This window comes from Oryx dammah, unplaced genomic scaffold (assembly GCF_014754425.2).
Source record: "Oryx dammah isolate SB20612 unplaced genomic scaffold, SCBI_Odam_1.1 HiC_scaffold_14, whole genome shotgun sequence".
Taxonomy (NCBI): domain Eukaryota; kingdom Metazoa; phylum Chordata; class Mammalia; order Artiodactyla; family Bovidae; genus Oryx; species Oryx dammah.
The window spans coordinates 30,158,910-30,180,085 of record NW_024070198.1 but is presented as its reverse complement, the minus strand read 5'-3'; the positions used below and the strand labels follow the sequence as shown (position 1 = coordinate 30,180,085).

At 43.1% G+C, this 21,176-nt stretch overlaps 1 protein-coding gene across 1 annotated transcript in view; it reads right to left on the bottom strand.

Annotated features, from left to right (window-relative positions):
• Positions 1 to 6,950, bottom strand: part of RBM20 (RNA binding motif protein 20) — a 76,547-nt gene extending 69,597 nt beyond the window's left edge. Inside the window, exon 1 of the mRNA XM_040254417.1 lies at positions 6,670 to 6,950. Within this exon, the coding sequence (XP_040110351.1) occupies positions 6,670 to 6,695 (26 nt within the window). The 5' untranslated portion in view covers positions 6,696 to 6,950. The remainder of the gene's footprint in view (positions 1 to 6,669) is intronic.
• Positions 6,951 to 21,176: the final 14,226 nt, after the last annotated feature.

The window sequence follows — 21,176 nt, the reverse complement described above, 5'->3', positions numbered from 1 at the left end:
CTTTATTTTGTGCTTTTCTCCCCAAATTTTCATAGTGTTTCATTTTACTTTTTCCAGCTTTAAAGGTACATAACTAACATATGGGGCTTCCCTGGTGGCTTAGATGGTAAAGAATCTGCCGGCAATGCAGATGACCCAGGTTCAAATTAACATACGACGTTCTATAAGTTTAGGTGCACACGTAATGATTCGATATATGTATATGACATGAAGTGATCATCACAATAAGTTTAGCTAACACAGTCAGGATGTGATTTTAAATAACACATTTGCTATCAAATCACCAGCCTTTTGGTCCATTGTACTCAGTACCACTTCAATCAGTCAGATTAAAATTCTCGGAACCTGGGGGACACGTAGTCTCGAAGGTGCAGCTAGCGATTTTATAACTGACAAGAGAGGGCCTGTCTGTCCTGCCAGAGTTATTAGAAGTGCTTGAAATGTGAAAAAGAGAACTGATAATGCAGCAGAAGCAGAGAAATGAATACACATCCTGCTAAAGTCACAACAGGAAAAGACTTCAAGCAAAGAGAGAATGAACGTCAACTTAACCACCAAGAACTAGATACTAGCTTTGGTTTTCCTTTTCTTTCCTTTGTACCAAATTTCTTTCTTTAAAATATCCTTTCTTTTATGAAATGATGGTATTGTAGGTGGTAATTTATTTTTCACATTAATATTTGTTTGAATTTTAAAACTACAAAAATCTAAAGAACATAACAAATACTTTTAATTCATTGCTCATCAATCAAAATTAACAAATACTACCATTACAGTCATTTTAAGCCCAAGTATTTTTTATCAAAAGAAAAAAAATTATACAGACAAAACTGACATCTCTTTGAGACTGCCCAGTCTAATTCCACCTTTATCTCCCCCAATAACATCCACATGTGATTTGTGTATCTATTTACCTATATATCTGTTTGTTTACCTATCTATATCTAGAAAAATTATAAAAGAGACTTTTTCTATACTTGCATGAGTTTACAGAACAGCACATAAGACATAAGGTTTCAACAATATTTCTCTTAAAGAAACAAATACATATTCTTTCAAGTTTCTTTTTACACACTGAAAATTGAAAGCAGCATGATACAGTGAAAAACTTGGTGAGCTAGAAATCAGAAGATCCAGGCCTGGACCTACAGTTACTATTTACTTCCGGTGGGATTATATATGAGTCAACGTCCTCTTTTTTTTTTTTTTTGGTAAAATGAGAAAGCTGGATGAAAGGATCTCCAAGCCTCTTCCACCTTTGAAATCTGATGACTCTAAGGTTTAATCTCCTCATCTGTCAAATGGGGATAACAACGTCTGCCTTACTAACTGTTATAAAGATCAAACATTATGTGCGAGTGTTCCGCAAAGCAGTGATGATAATAATAATATTAGTTGAATAATACTGAATATTATCATTAATACTACTCACCAAAATTAAGCTATTTTTTAGCTTCTGGGAATACTTTTAAAGAAACTATTGATACACTACTGTTGTTACATATAACTTGGTTTAGACTGACATGTTGCAGTCCAGGCAGCATGAAATAATTTAATGTCTTCTAACTGCTTTCTTGGGCAGACAGTTCTGCACAAGGACAAGCTCTCAACTCTACCCATGAAGACTGAGTAAATGAAATATCAAAAGTGCCTTGCCATAAGATGCTGTCTTCTACAAAGCAATCCATAGACAGAACCAGGCTTCCACAGTAAAGTGAAGCTCAAAGTACTTTGGGTCTGGAGTTGGTTTGCCCGAGACATAATTCTTCAGGAAATGCATGCAGAATTTCACTCATTTTGTGAAGGCTGAAATTGAGAGGGTAATTTGACTTATAGGGGTTAGGAGAGATCTTTCTGTTTTCTCAGTGACATAAGATATGGTGACCTCTCAACCCACTAACTCTTCTGGGGAACATCAGGGTCTTTGAGACGGAAAAACAAGCTCTTTGAAATGTATATTTCAGAGAATTCCCTGGCAATCCAGTTTTAGGACTCTGGGCTTTCACAGCCATGACCCAGGTTCAATCCCTGATCAAGGAACTAAGATTCTGCAAAGCCAGGGCACGTCCAAAAAAGAAAAAAAAAAATTGAAATGCATGTTTAAAAACTGTTAAACAAGTTCTCTAAGAAGCCAAATGATAATGTTTCTACATGCAAATGAAATATTTAGGGGTTTATAGGTCACTAGCCCCAGTGAAGAACAGTGTGCACATAAACATGAACGCCTTTGCACATACCGCTCCTTTCCCCTGGACTATCTCCTCCCTACTCCCCCGCACCTGGATAACCACCATCCTTCAACATGCAGCTCACATGGCACCTCCTCCAGGCAGCCCTCTCTGACTTCTGCCCCCATCCAGTGTGTGCTGGTGTCTCCTCTGTCATCCCCCATAATGCCCTGCAGTTCTATTAAGCCTCAATTACATTCCGTTCTAACTCCTACCACCCTCACTAATAATTATCTACTCAATCACTCATCTAATGTCCTCATCTAATACCCCATGGTCATTTTGAAAGCAGTAATTATGCATCCATTTCATGTCATAGAGCCTGGCACACAGTAGGTGTGTGGAACCAGTAAACACATCCACACTTGTACACACCTGCTCCGTGTGTATGTGTGCGGAGATAATAGCTGGGTATCCCATTCTCAATTTGTTTCCTGGCCAACTGTTCCATGTGCACTGCTCCAAGGCTTTGAAGATGAAGCTCCGTGGAGAATGTGGATTAGACTCAGTCTTTGAACACTGTCAAAATTATGTAAAATAACCACCATCCACATCAAGGATAGAATTCTAAAATATTCAACAAACAGACTTGTTGCCACATTTTTCCTTTTAACTAAATCTGAAGAAAATGCAATTTCAGTGTGCGATCTGAGGAGCTATGTGTCTAATCCCCACGATTCTGAGATGAAACACATGCTCCAGGAATGGTCCCTATGTTTGCTAAATTTTATTTTCAGTTTATATCACTGATTTTTTCTGGTAAATGTACAAGGAGGATTATAAAATTCAAGTTAATATTAAATCACAATAAAAGTTTAATTTTAAAGAATTTAAATTCTCACTCAATAAAGCCGGTCCTTTCCTAGAATTGCCTGACTGTTACCCTGGACATTTTAATCAGTGTAATTTAAGCTAAATACTAGGAGTCCCTATGAAACCGAAGAGGTGTTGTGGGGTATTTAGGGAGGAGGCCAAGAGAGGCAGTTTTTGTTGGTAAGTCAACCCACTTCTTGGACAGGCTCTGCCACGAATAATTGTACATCTTATTGCAATCAATTCGCCCTGCAGACCTCAGTTTTCTCATCTGTGAAATGGGAGGGTCAAATGAGACAACATTTAAAGCTCCTTTATGTTTTGTGATTTTAGGATGGTGGGTATTTTCCTAAAGCTGTTACTCATGATACACAGAAAAGTGAGGATGATCTGGCCATGGTGTAGACAGATTTTGGCCCCGAGAAATCTGAGTTTCTAGCCTCTACTGCTTCTCTAGTCCTGGGTAACTTCAGGGGCACTTAACCTTGCTTAACAGATATGTCTGTAAAATGACAAAGTGAAACCAGAGCAGTGATTTTCAGGTGTTGGGGGAAGGGGCATCAGGAAAGTTTCAAAACACAAATGCTGGGCTCACCCCCAGTTTCTATCTTAGGAGGTCTGAGTTGGGACCTGAGAATTTGTGTTTCTAACAAGTCCGGGTGATAACTGACGCTGCACTTTCAGAACCACTGAACTAGACAAGCTTGAATTGACCTTCCAACTCTAAGAATCTATGGTGGTGGGTTATAAAGAATTTAGTAACAGTTGTATTTTTTTAGGAGCCACTTCTATCTACTAATTGTGCAATACCCCAGGAAGGGGCTTCCTTTTCCATGGGGGTTTTAGACATTGCAAAAACGTGGTTATTCTTATACCTAACTTCCTTTAAGAGATTCAGTCGGTATGTTCAACAACATTTGACCTCCTGGAATCAAAATGTTCAAGGTTCACAAACCTCAGGTAATTTAGTAGACTGACTGGCTCAGTGTTATGTTATCTTTGTTGACTAGGAAGAAAGCATACCTCCATTTACACTGAGTTCAATGATGCAGAGGACAGAGGAGTCAGACTCCAGTATGTTGAAAGTTCTTTAGTCAAGCAACATCATCATTATGAGAAAGCCTACCTTCCAAACTCACCCTAGACTTAAAGTTTTTGATAAAATCATCTGTATCGCTAGATTTCAATGGTATAGCAATTACTCGGGGTGTTTTTTAGAATACTGATACTTGGGCCCCATTTCCAGAGATTCCTTTGCACCCTAGGCATTGGGATTTTTAATAGCTACCCAGGGAGGTTTCAGAGGAATCAGAAACAAAGTTTGAGGTTCACCAATCTCTAAAGGAATAGTATCAATCTGTTCTTCTTTACCTTGATCCTCACAGGCCATTTTTGTCACTACAAACAACATGACCATGTGTCTTAAATTGCACTTATGAATAAACACTGAAATTTTTATTAGCTCACAAAGGGTCACAAACACAGCGGGCAATCGATCAATATTTCTTAGCTAGACTGAAGCATCTTTCACACAATTCAAAAAATATCTTGTGTGGCAAGACTTGTCCCAAAGTATACAAATAATTTTTGCTGTAGGAAGCTGGGTGAGGTTTGCTGGCGTATTGACTCTTGCTTTTTAAATGATAAGCACCTTGAAGACATCATCCACATCCTAAAATCTTTCAAATTCCTGAGTGTCTGTCTGGCTCGGTGCCGGGCAAATTAGAGGCGGTGAACAAACACTTATTCAACTCACTTGGATTTACGATTGTCTCTAAGCCCATGGGAACGGAGACCTTAGCAGAATATGCTAAGTGATTCATTGTGGAGTATGAGGTATATATTTCCTTGTGTTCTGGGAATTTAATTCTTCTAAATTCCTTAGAGTAAATGAGAGTATTATGGATGGGACTTTATAAATACACCATATAACTATTTGTTTGAGAAAATGGAGGGAAGTTTCTGGTGCCTTAAAAAACCTTTCTGACCACAGCCGACAAAACACAGGTGCCACCCAAGGCAGAGAATATTCTATGTAGGTGACTTCTGAGTTTTGACTCTGTTTTACAAAGCTGTGGTCCTAAGAAAGTTACTGCGGAGAGAGGATGAAAGATAAAAAGCAACAACAGAGAGACAGGTCCATCTGGGTTACATGTGTGCGTGCCCTTGTAGCCATTTTCTCAGATCACCGCAAATTAAACTTGTGGTTCAGATCCAAGCAAGATTGAGAACTGCCTTGGGTGAGGCAAGTAAGAATGGTTAAAACCCAATGGCTGGCTTTTCACTCAAAACTGTTCTCCAGCCCTTTTCCCTGCCACCCCATCCATTGCTAATTAGGGGAAGCCGAGGCTTGACATGTACACAGCCCTCTATGGTAAAATTGATTATTATATTACTCTGGAAAATAAGGAAGTCATTTTGTTCAAAATATCAAATTCCACAAAATCATACGTGGCAGCTGTTAGTGTATGTGTGTGGGGGAGGGGTGAGTGTGTGAAAATATTAACCCTCTCCCCTTCAGTTTTCTGACATCTTGACGAAAAAGTGCACAAAAAGAAAGGAGGGGAAAAAAAAAAAGATTCCAATGCATGTAAGGCAGAAGCCAATAGTAAAGCTAATATCTGGATTTTTTTAACCTTAATTTTAAGGTTAAAAAAATCCCCACGATGTAAGACACATCATACACGCCATTTAACCAGAGTGTGGATTTGCTCTGACACACTTGCAAGCAGAGAACCAGTGTTCCTCTCTCAAATGCGTCCAAGCGACTTTTAATTGCATCAGATGAAGAAATGAGGTGAGTCATGTTTGGTTGTGCTTGAGCCTGCTAACAGATCATCACATCCATGTCCAGCTATGTCCCTTGAACCTCAGGACATAAGTTTATGTACTTGCTTGGGGACTGTTAATATAGTTTTGCTTTGTAATTTAAAGATATCTAAAGTTGCTGAAATGCTTATCACAGCTCCTGCAGAGGTGCTCAGGAGCGACTGGTGAGCATGCTTTTCTGGCAAAACACCCCTGCTCGTGAATCCTAACACCGCACTCCCCTCCGGTTCATGAGTCTGACTCTGCACTCAACAGACACGGGACATTTCAAATGCCTTAAAGTTCATTTTCCATCATCGACAAGTTCCAGCAATGAACACAACAAACCTCCACCTTCGGAGACCCTCATAATTCATAAGGTTTCGGGATTTCGAAAATGTCCCCTTCCATTCCCTCCGATCTGGTGACAACGCAATCTGTTTTCCCGTAGCCACGCGACTTTTCTTTATAAAAGAGTTTAGTAACCAGCGTAAAAAGAGCATCTAGACTTCCTTGACATTGGGATCGCTGATTTCACTGGGGTCATGAGGAGCTGTTTTAGGTCACATGTTACCCCTGCCGTTATGAATCATTTATTACAACTTTTTTAAACAGAAGGGGGTGGGGATCCACACAAATCGCATACTCATGCACAAATGCTTAGCGCCAAGAACATGGTCAGAAGTGCTGCCCGGACTAGAGAATTAAAAAAAAAAAAACCAAACCCTTGGTTTCCCGCTTGGGCTGGGGCAAGGTAGGATGACGTCATGCAACCTTACCTTTCTGAAAAAGACCAGGGCTCCTGGCATGGAAGGCTCACCTGAGGCCACCGAAGCCGGGAGTCATTTTGGGTGTCGCGCGTGTGCCTCCCTAGAAAATTCCAATGACATTCTACCAGCTTTCTGCATGCCAATCATGACAAGCGTCTGCTTAGACTCTCCCGAGTCTGGGAAGGGGGCAGAGGAGGGGGGACGCGAGCAAAGGAGCCAGCAAAAGAGAAGGAGCACCCCGGGCACCGCACACCCGGCTGGAAGCAGAGTCACATGCCGCCAGGAGCCATTCCTGTGGCATTACACATGCTGAGTGTAAATGGCAAACAATATCAGTCGATGTTTATACCACATGTTCTCAGCCTCTTCACATATCAATGCCCAGGCCAGCTCTACGCAGACAGGACACCTAAGACCGCTTCTGAAGGAGGGAGTCCGGTGCTAATCATGAGGCCATTTTTAATAAAATTCCAAAGCCTTCAGTTCTGGTTTACTTTCCTATTTTTTGTGGGTGGCGGTGATGAGAGTGCTCTGTTTATTTGCTTGTTTTTGACTCTGGGTCTGGTCCTGAAGAACCCCAAAAGGACCCCATAACGCCGCTTAGCAATGCAGCCGCCTCAGACAGCGCGGTCACACAGACTCCCAGCCCACAAACCTCCTGATTGGCTGGCCTCTCTTTTTAAAGCTTTTGTGAAGCAAGAGGAGATGGAGTGAAGTGACTCATCATTTCACCATCCCAAGTTGTAACTGCAAACATTTTTCAGCAGGAAGAACCGGCTGTCTTCTGCTATAAGCAAGGGCCTGTAACTGGGGGTGAATGTCCCCCAGGGTACACTGTAGACATTTTGTTTCAGAATTGGGAGCACTACTGGTATCTACTGGGCAGAGGCCAGTGATGCTGCTAAAATCCTACAATGCTCAGGACAGACCCCCAAAAAAGACTACCAGTCCAAGATGGCAATAGTGCTGGCAGCTGAGAAAATATCCACAGCTGAGTACCTCTGAAAGTCTTGCAAAAAATAAGACACCAAAAGCAGGGGGGGGGGGGGGGGGTGGAGAAGGAAGGAAAGAAGAAAAGAGAACAAAGGCAAGAAGCCCCTCTCTGTGAGGCACTGACCGGAGACCATGTCCCCTGATGGACCTGGCCTGATTACAGTTTAATTACTTAGGAAGTTGCTCACTTGTCTCCCCAGGAGTCACCATTCTCCTGCCACTTTTCCTCCTCTTCTCTTTGTAATACTTAATCAAACCCAGTAAACCTCCTCATGACTTTCGAAGTCAAATGCTGCTGCCTGCAGATGCCTCGTTGCCAGGTTAAACAGGGCTGCCATCGCCCCTTTGTCCTGTCTGGACCATCTGATGTTCATCTGTGATGCCCAGAATCCTATATAATCCCTGCTCAAAACTATTCAGGAGGGTAGGCGTTTTACAAGGTAAACCCTTCCCAAAAGAGCTTAGAAAGGCTGAGGGATGAAAGCTCATGGCGTTCTATTTGCCTGTGACTCCTAGGTGGAGATCGGGAGTGGGGGGCGATGGTCACCAGCTTCGGGAGGCTCTTCTCCACACACTCAGGGTGTGACGTTCCTGCAGCCACTGGCAAGTCGAAGTGAAGGCCACTCTTGCCTGCCTGAACAGCTGCCCACCAGAGGCCGGTCCACCGCCCACTTGCCCACTGAGCTCCCTGAGCCCGAGGGCTCCTTCTTCCTAATTTAGTCATAGCCCACAGGCTGCCCCAGGCGCCCTGGCTCTCTGCCGCCCACTCAGTCACAGACACCTAAAGGCGCCAGTCCCAGATCCTGACGCACAGGATCCGGCCAGCCTGGCCGCAGCCGCATTTCTGCTCAGGCCTGGGCCCCTCCCACGATCAACTAGTCCTCCTCAAGGTGCGAGGTGACGTCACATTTTGCCCTTCCTCTGTCTCTTGTCTCATCTTATTAGACTTGGGACTTGCTTAGGACAAGGGTTACTACAAAGTGCTCCACCACACACAGATCTAAGGCTCTGCCTTTCTCCTGCCACCAAGCCAGCGCTGACGAGTGGATGGGAAGGGCTCAGGGGCTCTGGGCTGGAAGAAGGAGGAGGCAATTCTGTCCCAGATGAAATGCTGCTGTTTATTCTGAGACTATGAGCTCCCTGAGGTGATACGATGGAAAGGGATCATTTGGCCTCTGCTCCAGGAGTGACATCCCAAAGCAGGCGGTGGAGTGACCCTCAGTGGAGGTGGGGGAGGGGGCTATCCACAGTGCGACACACTCGGCAGGCGTATACAGCCCAAGGGTGAATGGTGAAGGCAGCGGAAGATTAGGAATAGGGAGGTGGGAACACTGCTTCACGGCCCCGGCTTCATCACTGACTCAGCATGTGGCCACCAGCCCCTGCAGAGTCCTCAGAGCTCAAAACATCCAAGTGCTAAGCACCCAGGAACTTGAGGGCATAACATGTGGCCATGCAAAGTGCAGTCTATAATCTACTTACTGTGGAATGTTAATTTAAAAAAGGTTCTGTAAAAAACTAAAAATAGAATTATCATATGATCCAGCAATCTCGCTCCTGGGCATATATCCACAAGGGACAAAAACTCTAATTTGAAAAGATACAGGCACTCCAATTTTCACAGCGGCACTATTTACAACAGCCAAGACATGGAAGCAACCTATATGTCCATTGACAGATGAATGGATGAAAAAGATGGGGGAGGGGGCAGTGTGAAGAATGGAATACTACTCAGCCATAAAAAGAATGAGATACTGCCATTTGTGGCAACATGGTTGAACCCGGAGATTATCATACTGAGTGAAGTAAGTCAAACAAAGACAAAAAATATGATACCACTTCGTGGAATCTAAAAAAAAATGGTACAAATGAACTTATTTATAAAACAGAAAGAGTCACAGATATAGAAAACAAATTTAGGGTAACCAAAGGAGAAAGGGGTGGGAAGGATAAATGAGGAGTTGGGAATTAGCAGATACACACTGCTATACAAAAAAATAAACAAGCTCCTACTGTATAGCACAGAGAACTATATTCAATATCTTGTAATAAGCTATAATGGAAAGACATATAAAAGTATGTATATATATAACTGAATCACTTTGCTGTATAACAGAAACTAACACAACATTGTAAATAAACTAAAATTCAATTAAAAGTTTTTCAATTAAAAAAAAAAAGTGCACAGAATTGTATATACATTATGGTCATAGACATGTAAAAGGCAAAACAACCCTTCAGTTCAGTTCAGTCCAGTCGCTCAGTCGTGTCCGACTCTTTGCGACCCCATGAACTGCAGCATGCCAGGCCACCCTTAGGTAGAAAGAAAAAATACTATCAGAGACCAGACCACATCAAAATATTAACAAGGCAGCTGAGTTTAGATGGTGGATTCTTAGGTCATTGCTTCCTCCTTTCTCCTTGGGTAAATGTTCCAATTCTTCTTTAATAAGCACATTTATTTTTCAGGGGGAAAAAACTTAATTTTTTCAGGGACAAATGAATTCAGTTGGACAAGAATACTGCACCATCCAGCGTATAAGGACTTTTCAGTGAACTCCCTTATATTAAATTGTCCATCAAGGCTCCTGGCCATAGCAGGCACTTCTCTGTTGGAGAACCATTATGCCAGAATGTAAGGACAAGGCACTTGGAGGAGACAGGCATCCATGTTCTCTTGTGGAGGCCCAAGTGCAAGATTCAGGTGTGTTTTCACACTTGTACACCAGGAAGGCACTTGTACAAAGTAGGTGGAGGAGCCAGCACACTGTTAGGGGTCAACAAAGGCCCATTTTAGGACCTCAGACTTCTGACCAGAGAGATCAAGGTCATCGGCATGAGACCGCTTCTCGTGTGGTACACGTACACAATGTTTTATGTATATATAATGGAATATTACTCAGCCATAAAAAGGAATGAAATTGGGTCATTAGCAGAGAAGTAGAAGAATCTAGAGTCTGTCATGCCACAGTGAAGTTAAGTCAGGAAGAGAAAAACGAATGTCATACATGAATCCAAATACATGGAATCAAGAAAAACAGAACTGATGAACCTATCTGCAGGGCAGGAATAGAAAGCAGACACAGAGAACATTGTAAAGCAATTATCCTCCAATTAAAAATCAACAAAAAAGCCGAAGTCTGCAGCAGCCTCTTTCCCTTTCCCATGCAGGTCTGGGGGTGGGGAGGAGGACCTCTCAGTTAACTGCAGATGGCTAGGTAAGGCTGAAGGGGAACAACAGAGTCACAGCTCAACCCCCAGAAGCAGGCTTGGGCCCACAGACTCAGTCTCCGGCACCCTTCAGAGGGGGACTAAGTAACTGCACCTTCCACGGGGTGTGCAAGCACAATGACTAATCTGGGCCAGGCCTGGACTAGAGCTGGGCCTCCTCTAATCTGCAGCACACTGACCCTGGATGGGCTACTTCATCTCTGTGTTTGGCTGAGAATCTGGCTGGAGCCGAATCCCCACACGCACTTGAGAGGCAGAGCTGGTCCCTGTGGCATCCACTCCCTCCCCCACTCTGCCAGGATAAGCCAGAAGTTGCTTGGAATAGCCCAATTCTTGGCCAAGAGGTACAGAGGTTTCCACAGCCTAAGAGATCCCAGCACTCACACGGCATGTGAGAAAACCACTGCAAACATTCCTGGTCTTTTTTCCCCACTCCTTTCCTTTCCTATTTTCCTTTGTAACCTTTTCAACAGAAGTGGCAATTCATGGTGAATCTATTTCCAAAGACCAGTTTCTCTTTATAACCAGGACTGATTATGCCATCCTAGCTTGGGACAGGGGGTTGGAGGGAATAGCTAAGCCAGAAATGTTGGAGCCTTGGCCCCTGAGATAACTGGAAGGAAGTAAGAAGAATGCAGAATTGTCCTTGTTCAGTCTCTAAGCCATGTCCGAAACTGCAACCCCATGGACTGCAGAACATCCTTCCCTGTCCTTCTCTATCTCCCGGAGTTTGCTCAAATTCATGTCCATTGAGTCAGTGATGCCATCCAACCATCTCATCCTCTGTGGCCCCCTTCTCCTTCTGCCCTCAACCTTTCCCAGCATCAGGGTCTTTTTAAATGAGTTGGCTCTTCAAATCAGATGGCCAAAGTATTGGAGCTTTGACTTCAGCATCAGTGTTTCTAATCAATATTCAGGGTTGATATCCTTTAGGAGTGATTGGTTTGATCTCCTTGCAGTCCAAGGGACTCTCAAGAGTCTTCTCCAACACCACAATTCTAAAGCATCCATTCTTCAGTGCTCAGCCTTCTTTATGGTAGAACTCTCACATCCATACATGACTACTGGAAAAAACACAGCTTTGACTATTCGGACCTTTGTTGGCAAAATGATATCTCTGTTTTTTAATATGCTGTCTAGGTTTGTCATAGCTTTCCTTCCAAGGAGCAAGTGTCTTAATTTTATGGCTGCAGTCACTGTCTACAGTGATTTTGGAGCCCAAGAAAACAAAAATCTGTCACTATTTTCACTTTTTCCCCTGCTGTTTGCCATAAAGTGATGGGACTGGATGTATGATCTTAGTATTTTGAATGTTGAGTTTTACGTCAGCTTTTTCATGCTCCTCTTTCACCTCATCACCTCTCTAAAGAGGCTCTTTAGAGACCCCCTTAAAAGAAAATTTGTAGAGGTTCCAGCCTCTCATTACAAAAAGGTTCAAGGAAAGAACAAACACAGGATTCGTTCCCAGAATGAACAAGCAAGATCTATGTAACGGCTACATCCTGCAAGACAAAGGCCAGCCCTGCCTGTGAGCAGAGGAAACCAGTCAAGAGTTGTGAGTCAGACGATGTAGGAATGAGCCCTTCCTAGGAAAGGAAGTAGGTTCTTTGTTGGGCAGAGGCTTTTCGTTCTCATCTGGTTAACTGTTGTTCCTCTGTAGGTTCTCCAGGGGCTCACAAAACAGAGGCAGGAAGCAATTGTAAGTTTTCCAGATCTGCTCTTTGAAGACTGGGCCCAGCTTCCAGAGCAGATCCCATGCTGGGTTTTCTGGGGCCCCATGTCCTCAGGACCTTTGCAAGGCCTCTCCTTGCAAGGCCTTTCTCTAGATCTTGCACTGACCAAGAGAGTAGGTATAAACACATACAGTTAAGTTATTAATATTAAATACAACTTAAAACTCAGTTCCTCGGCTGTACCAGCCACAGTAGCCATGAGACTCAAGGCCACACATACTGGATAGCATGACATGTAACATCTTCAGCATGCAGCAAGTTCTACAGGACATCACTGCTTCAGATCCTCATGGGACCAGCCCCTTCTCAACCTCGGCTTCCTGCGCTACTGTCCCCTTCCCAAAGAGGCCCACTTCAGACCCAGGAACCTAAAGGAAGTACAGTCCCTTTATCCTACTTTTGTCGATATCTGAAGTTATCTTGTATATTTTGTGCTTTATTGCCTGTCACTCCCCTGGAATATAAGCTCCATCAGAACAGGTCTCTTTTATTGCTCCCTTCCCAACGACCATACCTGGCACAAGCAGAAGCTTGGTAAACACTATTGCATAAATGACTCGCAGTAGGGTCTACCCCAACATTCTGGGATCAGAGGACACTAGCCAGCCAAACAGCTGCATCTTGTTTCCCCACAGGCCAAGATAACATCCAAGCATGGGTCCATGAGATCACCTAGGGAGACTGAGGGTTGTGGGCATGCCCACATAATAACAGAGTAGCCAGCACCCAACCTTGACCTGATTCTCCTCCGAGAACACTGGTTACCTTTCATCACTGCTACCAGTCAGTCAACAGTGCTGTGCCCAACACTTGCATTGTCTTCCTTCTCTGCTTTTGCAAAAGATCAAAGTAACCTCTAACACAGTATTAGATACTTTTCAACAGGTGATCACTTTTCCTCCATGTGTATATACAAAAGCAAGCAACAGAACGAGATTTATCCTAAGTTTAAGGAGTTGGTGACAAAGAAATAATCTCAAAAATACACAAGCAACTCCTGCAGCTCAATTCCAGAAAAATAAACAACCCAATCAAAAAATGGGCCAAAGAACTAAACAGACATTTCTCCAAAGAAGACATATAGATGGCTAACAAACACACGAAAAGATGCTCAACATCACTCATTATCAGAGAAATGCAACTCAAAACCACAATGAGGTACCATTTCACACCAGTCAGAATGGCTGCAATCCAAAAGTCTACAAGCAATAAATGCTGGAGAGGGTGTGGAGAAAAGGGAACCCTCTTACACTGTTGGTGGGAATGCAAACTAGTACAGCCACTATGGAGAACAGTGTGGAGATTCCTTTAAAAACTGGAAATAGAACTACCATTTGACCCAGCAATCCCACTGCTGGGCATACACATTGAGGAAAACAGAATTGAAAGAGACACATGTACCCCAAAGTTCATCGCAGCACTGTTTATAATAGCCAGGACATGGAAGCAACCTAGATGTCCATCAGCAGACGAATGGATAAGAAAGCTGTGGTACATATGCACAATGGAATATTACTCAGCCATTAAAAAGAATACATTTGAATCAGTTCTAATGAGGTGGATGAAAATGAAGCCATTTATACAGAGTGAAGTAAGCCAGAAAGAAAAACACCAATACAGTATACTAACGCATATATATGGAATCTAGAAAGATGGTAACGATAACCCTATATGCGAGACAGCAAAAGAGACACAGATGTATAGAACAGTCTTTTGGACTCTGTGGGAGAGGGCGAGGGTGGGATGATTTAGGAGAATGGCATTGAAACATGTATATTATCACGTGAAATAGATCGCCAGTCCAGGTTCGAGACAGGCATGAGACAGGGGGCTTGGGGCTGGTGCACTGGGATGACCCTGAGGGATGGGATGGGGAGAGAGGTGGGAGGGGGGTTCAGGATGGGGAACACATGTACACCGGTGGTGGATCCATGTCAATGTACGGCAAAACCACTACAATATTGTAAAGTAATTAGCCTCCAATTAAAATAAATAAATTTATATTTTAAAAATGGTAAAATTTTACAAAGGAGTTGGTATTTTACTGCTTTGCAGTCTCTTGTGCTTTCTGACACCTCCCCTGGGAGAAGAGGAAGAGGAAGGGGAGGAGGAGCGGGAGAAGAAGGTGGGGAGGGGGAGGCGAGGCACAGGGACGGCCCACTACAATTGTGTTTTACTATTTACTTCAATTAAAATTTGACTGGAAGAGTATTACATTCAGCAAAACACGACCCCATGGCTAAATGCTAGAAGAGTATTAAGATATAAAAGTTGGAAAACATACCACGTGTCACATGTTATTCAACTTTCATAACAAGCTGAATACAAAGTCATCCTTGTTTGGGATCAAAAAAAACTCAGCAAGACAGAGGAGCAGGACACAGAAAAAGAGCACATGCAATGAAAGAAGAGCAATAGGCAAACAGAAAACAAAAAAGCAGGAGGAATCTGCACTCAGAGTCAAACTAGGAAGGAATTCCCAGTCAAGGAAGCTGGGGGGCTAGACGCTAACAGCCTGACCGCTTGCCAAGAAAGAGAGGGGCGGCTTGGAGAATCTTTCTAGTGTATCCTCTAATTCTTGATGAAGAAACAAATCTGATTTTAAGCTGCTGCTAAGTCGCTTCAGTCATGTCTGACTCTGTGCGACCCCATAGACAGCAGCCCACCAGGTTCCCCCATCCCTGGGATTCTTCAGGCAAGAATACTGGAGTGGGTTGCCATTTCCTTCTCCAATGCGTGAAAGTGAAGCTGCTCAGTCCTGTCCGACTCCTAGCGACCCCACGGACTGCAGCCCACCAGGCTCCTCCGTCCATGGGATTTCCCAGGCAAGAGTACTGGAGTGGGGTGCCGTTGGTTTCCCCTAAAAGGCACACACTGGCAATTGTCTACGGAGCTCTACCTGAACTCTTAGTGCATTAATTTAAAAGTTCATCAAACTCATTTGTGTAGAACAATGTACAACAGTGATTTTTTTAAAGATTTTTTTGACGTGGACCATTTTTAAAGTCTTTATTTTCTGCTTTATGTTTGGGGTTTTTTTTTGTTTTTTTTTTGGCCAGGAGGCATGTGGGATCTTAGCTCCCTACCCAGGGACTGAACCTGCACCCCCTGCATCAGAAGGCAAAGTCTTCACTGATGGAATGCCAGGGAAGTCCCAGCAATGATTTCTGAGTGAACTGGCAAAGAGAACACATCTTCCACTCCAGCCATGTTTTATTAATCAAATTCCAATATCCATTCTAAGATGATTTCCAGAAAATTGAGTTTATTCTGAAGCATAAATCACTCATTAATTCTTGTTTCTTTGTCCAAGACTGCATGAAGCTTCGTCCAAGATAAGCAGCAAGATTGGTTGCCATCTTTCTCCACTTTGTCTTTCACTAGGTCTTAAAAATAAAGTTGGCTTAAAACTCCACATTCAGAAAACTAAGATCAGGGCATCTGGTCCCATCACTTCATGGCAAATAGATGGGGAAACAATGGAAACAGTGAGAGACTTTATTTCTTCTCCAAAATCACTGCAGATGGTAACTGCAGCCATGAAATTAAAAGACTCTTGGTCCTTGGAAGAAAAGCTATGACCAACCTGCTGCTGCTGCTGCTAAGTCACTTCAGTCGTGTTTGACTCTGTGTGACCCCATAGATGGCAGCCCACCAGGCTCCCCCATCCCTGGGATTCTCCAGGCAAGAACACTGGAGTGGGTTGCCATCTCCTTCTCCAATGCATGAAAGTGAAAAGTGAAAGTGAAGTCGCTCAGTTGTGTCCGACTCTTCGAGACCCCATGGACTGCAGCCTACCAGGCTCCTCCGTCCATGGGATTTGACAGGCAAGAGTACTGGAGTGGGGTGCCATTGCCTTCTCCCATGACCAACCTAGATAGCATATTAAAAAGCAGGGACGTTACTTTGCAAACAAAGGTCCATCTAGTCAAAGCTATGGTTTTTCCAGTAGTCATGTATGGATGTGAGAGTTGGACTATAAAGAAAGCTGAGTGTTGAAGAATTGATGCTTTGAACTGTGGTGTTGGAGAAGACTCTTGAGAGTCCCTTGGACTGCAAGGAGGTCAAACCAGTCAATCCAAAAGGAAATCAGTCTTGAATATTCATTGGAAGGACTGATGCTGAAGCTGAAACTCTAATACTTTGGCCACCTGATATGAAGAACTGACTCATTTAAAAAGATCCTGATGCTGGGAAAGATTGAAGGCAGGAGGAGAAGGGGACGACAGAGGATGAGACTGTTGGATGGCATTACTGACTCGATGGACATGAGTTTGAGTAGGCTCTGGAAGTTGGTGATGGACAGGGAGGCCTGGAGTGCTGCAGTTCATGGAAGCGCAGAGTCAGACGCAACTGAGCAAGTGAACTGAACTGAACTGAGGTCTTAAAAAGAAAAGCGTGGCTACCTTTATATTTGACCAAAGGACAGCTGCCTCTCAGTGAAACGGTCATACTTTCAGAGATGACCCGTTTGGGGAGAGATGCTCCCTGAAACGTGGGGAAGAAAGCGAACTCCAGCCAGCCAGGCCCGTCAAATCAACCCTCACAAGCAATGAGATGACAAACATCACAGATCAGCCTCACAACTAGCTTCAGGTCCCTCCTCAATCTCAGCTTCTCTCTTAGGTGATCAGCCTTAATACTTCGCAAGATTATAAGCATTCTGGAGGCAATAGCCAGCATGATGCTTTCCAGGTGGCAGAAGTCCATTAAGTGTTTTCTGAATCAACAAATGATTTACAAGCTTTTCCTCATGTTGACTGTCATTTCAGAGGCTTCCATCCAAATTTGGGATTGGAAGACCAAGGGGTCAAAAATTCATTCCTGACATGTGAGATTTAAAGTTTTGAAGACTTGATCCAAGACCAACTGGTCAAAGCGTGATGCTGAGGGTAGGCCAAAGACTGGACTCATAAACCCAGCCCAAGCACGTGCACTTATCCACCGCCAGAGTCAGCAACCCACCTTCACTGTCACAGACTCACGTTGCAGTGCTCAGGCGTCAGGCCATGAGACAGGCAGCTGCTGACGAGCGCTGTCTCTACCAAAACCAGCTGCCCTCACCGCTGCCTCGAATTCGAAAAAGCTGGACCTCCACCAGTATAGGGCAGTTCAGGACTAGGCTGAGGTGGCAGGGAAACCGGCTAAGAGAGCTTTTCCTTTGGTGGCTATTTTTTTCAGGCAAAGATGCAACTTACTAGCTAACCAACTGAAGGTACACCTTAAGGAAAGAACAAGTGGTATCAAGCAAGATGGGCTCTTCAAGTTTGTAATGTCACTGGGACAATCCATCCAAGACTCACACCTTTTACTCCTCAAATTCTACTCCAGATCAGTCTTCCAAAGGATGACTGCTAAATTTCTTGTTCAATCGCTCAGTTGTGCCTGACTCTTTGTGACCCCATGGACACCAGGCTTCCCTGTCCTTCACCATCTCCTGGAGCTTGCTCAAACTCATGTCCATTGAATCAGTGATGCCATCCAACCATCTCGTGATCTACTGTCCCCTTCTCTTCCTGCCCTCAGTCTTTTCCTGCATCAGATTTTTTTAACAATGAGTTGGCTCTTCTCATCAGGTGGCCAAAGTACTGGAGCTTCAGCATCAGTCCTTCCAATGAATATTCAGGGTTGACTTCCTTTAGGATTGACTGGTTAAGACTAAATCCGTTAACACACACAAAAGAACTTATGGGCTTACATTACTTTGATCTTCTTGCACTATAAATTTCCTAAGGGTAAATATAGTTGTTAAACACAAATGCTTAATTTCATACAATAAAAATGGAATAGCTGTTTCCCATAAGGGCAGGTTAGGTAATAGGTTATTCAGATAAATCCTCTCCCTGAAAGAAAAAAACTCTGGATAAATCACCTTTAGGCACTTAGGCGCTGAAAAGATAGTACAGCCCTGCCAGGTCAATTTTGAGGGGAAGCTTGAATTCAAAGAGACCAGAGAACTATTTGAGTACCCAAGTTGCTTTCACCTTAAAGACACTGGAGGGGTAAGGGTAACAGATATCCAGTCAAAGAAGACATTCAGTGTAAAGCCTTACTGGATACTTCTCCCGGCATGAAGCAGGGTCCCAGAGTACACTCTCAGAATTAGGAGGACTCCGAACTGATCTGTCACTTCTACTTCTCCCCAGCGGAGGTTACTTTGTACTGAAGCAGAGCAGGAGGAGGAAAAGGAAGGTGGAGAAAATAATTTGGAGAAAACGTGGCCACAGGCCCACCCTCATGCACATTTCACCCCAAGAATGTACAGCACAGATAGGCAATGAATTTGGTTTGATGTGATCCCCAACTTGTAGTGCCCTGAAAAGACGGTCAGAAGGAGGACAGTACACTTATTTCAAGCCTCAGGGAGTCACAAAAAATGTTTTAAGGGCAATAACCAGCGAAACAGTTAAAAGATAAATAGATGCATAGAGAAATAAGGCAACCTGAGTGAGACCCAGTATAAACAACTGAGAGCAGAATCAGACCTGGACAGATTTCAGATATAGACTTGTTAAGTTTATATATGCTTACCACATGAAAAAATGAGACAATAAGTTCACAAATAACTAAGACTATAAAACATGACTAAGCAGATCTGGAAGAGGATCAAATAAAACTTCTGGAAAGAAAAAATATAGTAACACGTTAAAATTCCAATAGAAGTGTTTGGCAGCAGATTAAAAACAATGGAAGAGAGAATTGTAAACCAGAGGTAAGATCAGAGGAAAATATCCAGAATATAGTACAGAAAAGTAAAAACAGGGAAAGCACAGAAGAGTGAGTTTACAACAAGGAGAATATAGTAAAAAATTCTAACATACATTTCACTGGAATCCTGGAAGAGGAGGAAAGGGGGTATGGGGTTGAGATAATTTTGAGGAGAAAACAGCTAAGGATTTTCCTGAACTATTGAAAGATACCATAAATTCAAAGGACCCAGAGACTACCAGACAGAATAAATATAAAGAAATGTACACCTAGACACATCATAGTCATCAAAACAAAGATTAAAAATCTCAAAGAAAAAGTATAGATTGCCTTAAAACGAATGATGAGCAGACTGAGAGATAATATCTCAACATCAAAAATGGAAACCAGCAAGAAAATAAAATGATGAAAAGACAGTCTCCTTAATAAGTGGTGCTGGGAAAACAGTACAGCAACATGTAAGAGAATGAAACCAGATCATTCTCTAACAAAATACACAAAAATAAACTCAGGATGGATTAACTGCCTAAATGTAAGCCCATGTACTATAAAACTCCCGGAGGAAAACACAGAACAGTCTTTAACATAAATTGAAGCAATACTTTTTTTTTTTTTAATCTGTCTCCTAGAGTAAAGGAAATAAAACCAAAAACAAACAAATAGGACCTAGTTAAACTTAAAAGCTTTTGCGTAGCAAATGAAACCATAAACAAAATGAAAAGACAATCTATTTGGGAGAAAATATTTTCAAGGGATGTTACCAACTAGGGCTTAATTTCCAAAATATACAAACAGCTCATACTGCTTAATATAAAAAATAAAACAAATAACCCAACCAAAAACTGGGCAAAAGATCTAAACAGACATTTCTCCAAAGAAGACATACAGATGGCCAACAGGCACATGAAAAGATGCTCAACATCACTAATTATAAGAGAAAAGCACATCAAAACTACAATGAGGTATCACCTAACACTGGCCAGAATGGCCATCATCAAAACGTCTACAAATAAATGCTGGAGAGGGTGAGGGGAAAAAAGGGAACACTCCTATACTGGTGCAGCCACTATGGAGAGTAGTATGGAGGTTTCTTAAGGAACTGTAAATAGAGCTAGCATGTGATCTAGCAATCCCACACCTGGGCATGTGTGTGTATATTAGCTGCTCAATAGTATCTGACTCTTTGTGACCCCATGGACAACTGTAGCCCTCCAGGCCCCTCTGTCCATGGGATTCTCCAGGCAAGAATACTGGAGTGGGTTGCCATTCCCTTCTCCAGGGGATCTTCCCAACCCAGGGATCGAACCCAGGTCTTCTGCATTACGGGCAGATTCTTTACTGTTTGAGTCACCAGGGAAGCCCACATCTGGGCATATGTTTGGAGAAAAGTGAAAGTGAAGTCACTCAGTCCTGTCCGACTCTTTGTGACCCCGTGGACTGTAGCCCACCAGGCTCCTCCATCCATAGGATTCTCCAGGCAACAATACTGGAGTGGGTTGCCATTTCCTTCTCCAGGGGATCTTCCCAACCCGGGGATCTTCCCGACCCAGGGATCAAACCCGGGTTTCCCGCATTGGAGGCAGACGCTTTAACCTCTGAGCCACCAGGGAAAACTCTAGTTCAAAAAGACATGCACCCCAGTGATCACAGCAGCACTATTTACAATAGTCAAACAGCGAAGCAACCTAACTGTTCACCAGCAGATGAATAGATAAAGAAGATGTGGTATATATACATAACTAAATATTACTCAGCCGCAAAGAGAATGAAATAACGCCATTTGCAGCAACATGGATAGACCTAGAGATTGTCATATTAAGTGAAGTAAGTCAGCCAGAGAAAGACAAATATCATATGATATCACTTATATGTGGGATCTTAAAAAATGACAC